We start from the raw sequence: 10,878 nt of genomic DNA on the forward strand, positions 1-10,878 counted from the left end.
CCTTCTCATTCAATGTGTTTCCTTTATATATATATATATATATATATATATATATATATATATATATATATATATATATATAATAAGGCTATAATCCTAATAATAAGCAATAATCCAATACCTCTCTCTTCAATTTGTGCTCCATCTCCAAGCAACAATTCTTCTTTGGAGTCATCGTCCTCAATCATCTTTCCAGACAAATGGATACCGCAGGGGTGTTGCACAAGATGTTCTTTCTCTCCAGAGGCAGAGTTATAGTTATAGAGTTACAGCCCCATGCCAATGTGTCCGCTATCATTTTCAAAAAGTATGCAAAGATACATCCAGAATCAAATCAGGTCATTATGTAAACTCTGGAGGAACATAGACACATGATAAATGGTATGGCATCATGATGAAGGCTGACGTAGCCACACTCTAAGTAACAATACTATCGCCTCTGCCAAGAGGTCTAAACCTTTCTAACATAGAAGAGAGTGTGTTTTCCTGTAATCAAACCTTTATAACAGAAGAGTGTCAGTGTGTGTGTGTGTGTGTGTGTGTGTGTGTGTGTGTTTTCCTGTAATCAAAGGGTGGTTGCTTCAAGCCCTCAATTGCTACATTGGTGTCAATTTGGGACACTTCTGCAAATTGCAGTTTATCGTCAGGCTTTTACTAAAAGTATGTTCCTGTTTGCATTGGGGTTTATGCCATATCTAGCAAGATAGATCCATTTAACCAGGTGTGGACAGATAGATCCATTTAACCAGGTGTGGACAGTGTGGACTTACTTGTGCTCTGTTGTGTCCTGTGTCCTGACTGTTCCCAAATATCCATATGCACAGCATATAGTGCATCTCGCAACTTCCTACTATAGGCAATGAGTGTATACATTGAAAACATTTAGCTACACTCATGACTTTATAAATAGCAACTTACTACAGTGGAGTGCAATATGTGGGCACCCCTGGTTTAAATGTCTGTTACAATTAATCTCCAAGTGATTGGAAGCAAACCTGAACACTGAATGTTGAGTAATGGTGAGTTTTTAAATGATAAAAAAGGAAAAGGGCCCTGTGCAAAAGTTTGGGAACCCTTTTGGATTATTCTTTGTTATCTTTTGAGAAGATGATTACTAAGGCCCAGACCAAGGTGATTTACTCGTTAGCTAATGAGTCAGGTGAATATAATTCCAAGGTTGAACAATATATTCGTAAGTAACTCCATGCCTTCTAAAGTATCCCAAAAACAAGAATTGAAAGACTCTTAGCTGGCTACAGGAAGCGTTTGCAAGCTGTTATAGTTGCCCGAGGAGGAGTTACTAAGTACTAGCTGACAGGGTTCCCACACTTTTGCACAAGGCCTTTTCCTTGTTTTATTATTTTGAAACATAAATAAAAAAATAAAAATTTATCTTGCTTTAAAATGTGATGAAATGTTTAACTTACTTTGTACCATTTAGAGGTTAGGTTTGCTTCTTTTCACTTAGATATTAATTGTAAAAGGCATTTTGACTAGGGGTGCCCACATTTTTGCGCCCCACTGTAGCTAGCTATTTTACTTGCCCTGATTACTTTGAAACAGCCCAGCAGCAACTAGCAAATCTAGACTCCTTCACCCGTATTGATTATTGCAACTCCATCCTCTCTGGTCTTCCTCACAAATCTCTGCGTAAGCTCCAACTGGTCCAAAGCTCAGCCGCCCGTATCATAATCAGAACTCCTTCCATAGATCATATCACTCTGTATCATAACCAGAACTCCTTCCATAGATCATATCACTCTGTATCATAGCCAGAACCTCTTCCATAGATCATATCACTCTGTGTCACTAGGGGAGTCCGACTCCCCGACACCATCTACTGGTGACTGGATATTATTGGACTAATTGCTAATGCCTGTCACTTGTTGTATGTTTGTGTGTGTGGCTATTTAGGTGTGCCCAATCATATCACTCTGTATCATAACCAGAACCCCTTCCATAGATCATATCACTCTGTATCATAACCAGAACTCCTTCCATAGATCATATCACTCTGTATCATAACCAGAACCCCTTCCATAGATCATATCACTCTGTATCATAACCAGAACCTCTTCCATAGATCATATCACTCTGTATCATAACCAGAACCCCTTCCATAGATCATATCACTCTGTATCATAACCAGAACTCCTTCCATAGATCATATCACTCTGTATCATAACCAGAACTCCTTCCATATATCACATCACTCCGGTTCTTCAACAACTCCATTGGTTTCCCGTTAAATACCGCATCGACTTCAAAATTCTGCTCCTCACATTCAAGGCCCTTCACAATCTTGCACCCCCATATCTCTCTGAACTCCTTCACACCTCCACTTCCTCTCGCACTCTCCGATCCTCCACTGCCTTTCAACTCACTATACATTCTGCCCACCTGACTACTATGGGGTCTAGAGCCTGACTACTATGGGGTCTAGAGCCTGACCACTATGGGGTCTAGAGCCTGACTACTATGGGGTCTAGAGCCTGACCACTATGGGGTCTAGAGCCTGACCACTATGGGGTCTAGAGCCTGACCACTATGGCGTCTAGAGCCTGACCACTATGGCGTCTAGAGCCTTCAGTCACTCTGCCCCCGTCTCTAGAACTCCCTCCCACAAGACATCCGCAATATTGACTCTCTCTCCACCTTTCTCCAATCCTGCCTGAAAACCCACCTTTTTAAACTGGCGTATTTTTAATTGATGTTAGTTTGTTGTTTTTAAGTCTTTTGTTTTGTCTTGTTTTGGTTGCTTTTGTTTATTTGAATTTTAACCTGTTTGAATCTGTTGCATGTTTTTAAATTATGCTCTGTAAGGTGTTCTTGAGTGCTCTGAAAGGCGCCTATAAATAAAATGCATTATTATTATTATTATTATTATTATTATTATTATTATTAAAGGTTAACTATAACTACTACTAGCTAACGGTACCTAGCTAGTTAGCCAACTACAACTATAACTGTTTTGATTATAACCCAATAATTGCAACATGGTCTTAGTAGTTGGTAGCTAGCTACAAAATGAGTTGATGTACCGTAGATGGCCTACAAGTTCGGTTTTACGTATATCAACAGTGTCAGTGTACCCACATAAGTTGAGAAATCTTCAGTTGATCATGCTTTGCCTTATCTCTTCCACTTCGCACGGTCCCGCTGCTTCAGCACTCTGGCCAGCTCCCCTTCTTCCACCTGGACTGTGATACGGAATACGTTAACGGAATCGGTAGTGTTTTTTTTAACGACCCGTTTTTTTTTTAACGACCAGTTCAGTTGGGAACAAGCCAGATACCTTGGTATCCTACAGTATACAACAGCTAGTTCCGACCAAGTCATTTGATTGGACAAGAGACTTTTAACTATGTATCACTCCGATGTTCTACTAAATGACCGTTAATTAGACTACATTGTTTGTGTTCAGGACCTGGTTACTAGGCAACAATCCATTTGAAGTTCAGTTGCGGAACTATTTATTTATTTATTTTGATGATTAAATAAACAAACAAATCATAAACTGTTGTCACTTATTACTGTTAACTAATAAATTGCGCTGTAGAACTGTTGTATAAAAGCAATTCGGTACTCGGCCTGCGGGCTCGTACCTGCGATCGAATCACAGCCGTGCTGATATTCAGTATCATTACTCCCTCTCGTGTGATATTGTTTAAATCTTTTTGCCAACCGATTCCGTGGGCTCGACGCTGGACGCTGTCACGTGTGATTAGGTACTGTCATGTGAGTGTGGGTGGGGAAAGTGCATGTGAGTTGCAAAGCGTATGTCAGGTGAGAAGATGAAGATGTAGAAAACTAATCAAAAAGAGAAGCACTGCACAGGGTTCCCGCGCTGGTCTTAAAAAGCCGTTAAGTCTAAAATCCAGCAATCCAACTTATAAGGCCTAAAAAGGTCTCACATTTCAGTTATTCAGTCTAAAAATGAGGTGCTAGCTAGGTCTTAAAAATGAGATCCTGCAAGGAAATCAGTCCGACCACATCTATTTACAGGGAAATGAATCAAGCTGGAACCAAAAAAATGCCAATTCGCTTCCTTTTTTGTCTGTATGGCAGTGAAATCCCTAACTTCATCACCTCGAGGATGACAAAAAGCTATCATATGGTGTCGCAAATAGGTCAACAATTCTATTCAAAGAGGTCTAAAAAAGGTCTAAGGTCTTACATTTTACTTGTAGGAAAGACCTTTTGCTAGCATATCAGCCCAATAGAGCTCTCAGGTCTTCTGCTAGCTAGCATATCAGCCCAATAGATCTCTCAGGTCTTCTGCTAGCATATCAGCCCAATAGAGCTCTCAGGTCTTCTGCTAGCTAGCATATCAGCCCAATAGAGCTCTCAGGTCTTAGCATATCAGCCCAATAGAGCTCTCAGGTCTTCTGCTAGCATATCAGCCCAATAGAGCTCTCAGGTTTTCTGACGCTGATTTTCTCAGTGTACCACATGTACAAAAGAAGAGATTTGGTGAGGCTGCATTCTCATTTTATGCACCAAATTGTGGAATGCACTGCCAGTTTACATTAGGGATGCAACCTCAGCACATTATGTTCAAGTCAAGAGTGTCCTCGTGCCCTCAGTAGGTAGCAGTGTCCAGGCTCGGCTTGCCGTCTTCCCCCCTCAGTCTTCTCTGGAGCTCCTTTTGGGTGCTCCCCTAGCCAGAGGTCAAGCCGAGTCCGCTTACACTGATTAGGCTCTGGCTCACTCCTTGCAGATTGTGAGATGCAGGACAGCTGTGTGACAAGGCAGCGTGCCCTGTCTGTGTGGCGCTGTCCGTGGTGCTGTAGGTACTGATCCCCCGGGCGATAGGCAGGGTTGCCACAGTACGCTTGTATTGGGATGAGTAAATCATTCTTGTTTTCTACTTTTGTAGTGCGTGTCTAGGAACTGGTTTCCCGGGACAGAGCCTAGTCCTGGACTAAATGACACTTTCGATGGAAAGACATTAGTCTAGGATTAGCCTTAATCTGTGTCCGGGAAACCAGACCTAGATGTAGATTAGAATTAATTCAATTGAGGGGGCGCTTAGGTGGCGTAGCGGGTTAAGCGTTGACCATGTAACCGTAATATCCTGCATGTCATCGCTCCTCTCTCTCTCTCACCCATCCTTCCTGTCTAAATCTACTGTATCTGTCTGTATAAATGAAAAATATGAGTGGGACTGCCCCACTCAGAAAAAAAAGAATTAATTCAATTGCACTGCAATCCAGCTTTATAATAACAATAATGATAATAATAATAATAATAATAATAATATTAATAATAATAATAATAATAACAATAATAATAAAGCAGACTGTAAGAGGGAATATTCCATCCCCACCGCATCTTCTCATCGCCTGTTCCACTGATGGAGTTGGCATGTAGCTCTATGAGACAATTACAAATAAAATCAACCAGATGACATTTCATTTGGCAAGTCTGTGAGCTTCTCTGCAATATTCCTCCACAAACAAACCTTGGCAGTGGGGGCTAGTTAACACACTTTGATTTGGCGTTTCTTCATTTTCTGATTTATTCTGATTTATTTGGCTCAGTATCATCTCCCCATTGCCTCAGTTACTCAGTACTCTCTTCCCATTGGTTCAATGACTTAGTAGTCTCTCCCCATTGGCTCAGATACTCAGTACTCTCTTGCCCGTGACATAATGACCTTGAAACAAACATGATCACCTTTCATGTAAATACAACCTACATGTGTGTTGTGATATGCAGATACTGTATGTGGGACCCTGGGGCAGAGGGGAGTTCAGAAGTGGAGGACATGGAAATGTCAGAGACTCCATGCTATTGGTTCTACTTAGCTGACTGTGGACGCTGGCACAGGTTTGAGGTGTCTGTCTCTCTACAATTCAAATCTCAGTCAATGGAATAGGAGCTATAATCTAGATGTTACGGTACATGAAGGAATACGGTACATGTGGGGAAAACTAGGGTTAGGTGCTAGGGTGCTACGGTTAGGGTTAGGATTAGGGGTAGGGTTAGGGTTAGGGTTAGGGTTAAGGTTAGGGTTAGGGTTAGACATGCCAGCATGTACCAAGTCACCCTAGCACCTAACCCTAACCCTAGTTTTCCCACATGTACCGTATTCCCACATGTACCGTAACATATATATATGTATGTTTGATATCTTGAATATATCCCTTGAATATATTGTTTATCTGCACCATAGGATGACCCAGGGAACCCCTTATCTGCTGAAGATATTGAGAAGTTTTACCTAAGAGATCGACGGGGGGTTTTAAACATAGGCAACAACAAGCTGGATTTCTCTGGTATTCAACTCCTTACTGTCATATTGGTTAAACATGTCTACTGTAACCTTATATATCGTGACGTTAGAATTATAAGGTTCTATCTCCATTTTTGTCAAAATTGAGTTTTTCTACATAATCTGATCCATTAGGTGTTTATTAATGCCTGTGTGGTGTTATTTTTTAAAATGTTGACATTTTTGAGTTAGTAATTCATAAAATACAAAGGTTCCATCTCACAAAACATAATGGAATGTAAAAACTTTGACACTCAATATCTCTGAACTGCCCTAGACGGAGATAGAACCTTATAATTCTAAACTCACGATATGTTACCTTATTGATTGTGGAGTAGTCATATAGGCTTACTTTTAGTTGAGTATGTGTGATTGATTGTGGTTTTTTTGTGTGTGTGTTTTTAACCGTTTTTATCCAGCAATGATCCAGACTGACATTACAACGGGAAGATGGCGATGGATTGACAGATCCTATCAGAGGGAGACTCATTCCAGGTAGGACACCAGGATGCAACACACCCTCTTACTTTCTTGGGAAATGAAAGTGAAACCAACTCAGTGTTGCTTTTGTTTCTTTGAAAATACAATGATCTATTTTGGGGCGGCTGTGGTGCAGGAGGTAGAGCCGCTGTCTAATGATTGCAAGGTTGGCAGATCGGCGGTTCGAGCCCCGGCTGGCCACATGTCGAAGTGTCCTTGGGCAAGACACTGAACCCCCTATTGCTCCCAGTGAGCGGGCCGGCCGGCGCCTTGCATGGTAGCTTGCCGCCATTGGTGTGTGATTGATTGTGTGTGTGAATGGGTGAATGAGAGGCCGTTGTAAAGCGCTTTGGATAAAGGCGCTATATAAGTGCAGTCCATTTACCATATATTTTCTTTCTTCTAGATGCGGCTGTTTTGCATCAGTGCCTGCATTCTGGGACAGAATAGACCCCACACATCCCTATCAGGTGTGATGAAGAGTCAATTATGAAATTAAAACACACACATTTCTCATATCAATATCCAATAATGTTATACATTACATTCTCCAGTTCACAGTGCTCTGTTTCCACGGTCTGTTTCAGACAGTGTTAGATTGCCAAGACAAATATGAATCCCAAGCAATTATCTGAACATGTGAAAAACTGGGCAATTCAAAGGGCAAGTTTTGCAAATTGATAAGATATGATATCTCCAAAATACTAGATGATGTGCCATAATGAATGCGTACATTGAATGGACAATAGAATTAACAACTCAAAAACACTGATTTACATTTAAAACTGAAATTGCTTGTTATATAAGTACAGTATGATATACACTCAATGGACACTTAATTAGGAACACTATACTAATACTGCTTAGGGCCTCCCTTTGCTCTCAAAACAGCCTCAATTCTTTGTGGCTTTGATTCCACAAGATGTTGGAAACATTCCTTTGAAATTCTGGTCCACGATGACATGATTGAAATACGCGATACGCAATTCCTGTATATTTGTCAGGTGCACTTTCAAGCAGTGAGTTCAAGCTGTTCTACCACATCCCAAAGGTGCTCTTTTAGATTCAGATCCGGTGACTGGGAAGGCCACTGAAGAACACTGAACTCATTGTCATTTTCATGAAACCAGTTTGAGACGGCTTTTGCGTTGTGACATGGTGCAATATCATGCCGGAAGTAGCCATTAGAAGATGGGTACATGTGGCCATGAAGGGATGCACATGGTCAGCAACAATACTCACAGAGGCTGTGGCATTCAAGTGATGATTGACTGGTATTAACAGGCCCAAAGTGTGCCAAGAAAACATTCCCCCACACCATGACATCACCTGAATGAATGAGAAGGTGTACACATGTTCCTAATAAAGTGTTCAGTGAGTGTATGTCTCGTATTACCAGGTGTCCTGTCTGAGGAGAGACACAGCTGAGTATGCAACTGTGGCAGACTTCTTAAAGAAGGATGGTATGATGGACAGACGCATCATATCAATCGGCAGAATACAGAATCTGGACCTCTGGGAGTTTTTCTGTAGGTGAGTGAGAGAGTGGTGTTTCGTTGAGGTGGGGGTGGTGGTGGTAATGGTGGTGATGATGATTGGTAATTGGTAATTGGACTGCACTTATATAGCACCTTTTTTGCTGCTCCAAAGCTGCTCCAAAGTGCTTTACAACGGCCTCTCATTCACCCATTCACACACATTCACACACCAATGGCGGCAAGCTGCCATGCAAGGCGCTGGCCCGCTCACTGGGAGCATTTTTGGGGTTCAGTGTCTTGCCCAAGGACACTTCGACATGTGGCCAGCCGGAGCTCGAACCGCTGATCTGCCAACCATGTGATCATTAGACGGCGACTCTACCTCCTGCGGCACAGTGATGATGATGATACCTAATTTACAGTTTTTATCAACACTTTTTGATAGTCATTGCCCATCACAATTCTTCCCTTTTCTATGTTTTCTAAAGGAAGAAGATACAGATGGAAAGGATTCACGGTGTTACAGACATAAAGGAGACAAGGCTGTTTCATGGAACCAGTGTCAGCAACATACACACTATTTGTACATACAATTTTGACTGCAGGTTAGCAGGTGTGAATGGTCATAGTTATGGAAAAGGTGAGATATGACAAAACACAGACAGGGTGCCACAGGATGATACAGTTATGATTAGTTATTGTAGTACAGTGGTATTAGAAGTAATGTAGTAGTATAGTATATAATATAATATAATGTAGTTGTAGTAGTAGTAGTAGTAGTAGTAGTAGTAGTAGTAGTAGTAGTAGTAGTAGTAGTAGTAGTAGTAGTAGTAGTAGTTTTGCATTTCAGTTGTATTGAAGTGTTTACATGTAGAATGTATTCAACATGTTTTTTTTTTCTAGGGATATACTTTGCAAGATATGCCACATATGCAGATAGGTACAGTCCTTGGAACACTCAACCAGTGAAACTGTTTGGTGCAGCACTACAAGGTTCTCCAAGCCAGTGGACCAAAGTTATATTTCTCGCCCGAGTGATAGTTGGGAAAACTACAATTGGAAAACCAAATTTCCTCAAGCCTGACCATGAAAATGCTATCAACTACCATGACAGTTGTGTGGACAGTACTGATTGTCCCAAAATCTTTGTCATCTTTGATTCCAATCAGATATATCCCGAGTACTTGATTCAGTACTACTGATTTACAAATGGGAATAAATGATGTGCAATATTACTATGTTTACAATTAACTGTAGTCCTGTTGTTTTTAATAGGTTGATGTGTCTATTCCTTGTTGTTTTAAACAATGGATATTATAATTTAAATCGAACAATGGATTTGTAAATATTTGATAAGGTGGAAAAAAAACTCCCGACATCCGGTCAACTCCAGTTAGTTGGTAAGTGAGTCCACATCATTGGGAGCAACAAGGGACACACACACACACACCTTTTGTGTATCACTGGTCACCAAGCAATTCTGGTGACTTTTGATGGGAGGATAACATAGTGGTTAGTGCGAGTGAAAAAGCGTGAAATGACCAGGTTAAAGCTGATTTACCCGAGTGCAAACATACAAAACCCGAAATGCAATAATGACGCCTGTCAATGAAAGTTTAAGTTTGAACAACTTCATAATAGAATATAAGCTACTGATAGGGTGTTAGGTCACGTGACAGAATGTGGACGCTAGGAATAATTCTACAAAAATAACATGAACTACAAATATCAAATGCACTTTTGGGGCAATTATATGACAATATATTGTTACATTTCAACATTAAAATATACCTCTATGTGTTTTTTAAAGTATTATTTCGTCAATGTCCGTTTTGATAAACGGACAAATAAGTAAGTTATAAGTTAGTACTGAAGGGCTAGGCATGTTAGCCCGAATAGCCTCAATACTAGGCTACCTGCGTGAATTCCATCTCCACCCACCTTGCACCCCTGAGGCGTGTGCATGCAGCATATTGATCATAGCTCCTCTAGCTCTAGGTCATCATCCCAGAACGGGAATTCATTCTGCTCATGCAGGCAGCATGCAGATCATGTTTATCTGACAGCTCTCAGACACAGTAGCAGCACTATAATAAATTGCACATCTTCTTGAGAGATGGTTCGATTTAGAAACAGTTCATTTTGTTCTGCATGGGTTATGTGTAGCCTAAGAAGCCACTTGGTGGAACTACAGCTGGGCCTATCGGGCAAGCAGGGCTGCCAAGTTTCACCAAAAGTTTGGAGTGAGATTTTTTGGCGGTGGAGCGACCCAAAACTGTGCACGTTTTGGCAGCGGCGGCCCCTCTCTCCCACCCAATTATTTGTGCTAGTTTCCTGCAATTTTACATGTTGTTCATAATAAACCAGCACAAGAAATGAAAATAATTAACATTTTATAAAACAATAAAAAAATTCAGACAATATATCATATTTATGAAATCTTAATAAACAAATACAGTAGCCTACAGACTCTAAGAGAAAAATTGGCCCCATCAACAGGACTCAGCCCCTTGGTCAACAGCAGAAAGACCCGTGGTCATCATCTTATATACAGTGCATTGCTCATAGATGGTTATCATGTTATACAGTACATACCAGGGTTTTTCCTGGGTCAGAATGAGGGCTTGGTGGGTGATTTTGTGC

At 40.9% G+C, this 10,878-nt stretch overlaps 1 protein-coding gene across 1 annotated transcript; it reads left to right on the forward strand.

Moving 5' to 3' along the window:
- Window positions 1-5,776: 5,776 nt before the first annotated feature.
- On the forward strand, window positions 5,777-9,437 carry LOC308164050 (protein mono-ADP-ribosyltransferase PARP11-like; the record flags this gene model as incomplete). Its single annotated transcript, XM_080538211.1, has 5 exons — window positions 5,777-5,839; window positions 6,179-6,244; window positions 8,157-8,290; window positions 8,724-8,875; window positions 9,220-9,437. The coding sequence occupies 5 exons, from the start codon at window positions 5,777-5,779 to the stop codon at window positions 9,435-9,437; spliced, it is 633 nt and encodes a 210-aa protein (XP_080394337.1).
- Between the last annotated feature and the right edge of the window lie 1,441 nt (window positions 9,438-10,878).

The sequence above is a fragment of the Nansenia antarctica genome, assembly GCF_963989245.1.
Source record: "Nansenia antarctica genome assembly, chromosome: 1".
NCBI classification, from domain to species: domain Eukaryota; kingdom Metazoa; phylum Chordata; class Actinopteri; order Argentiniformes; family Microstomatidae; genus Nansenia; species Nansenia antarctica.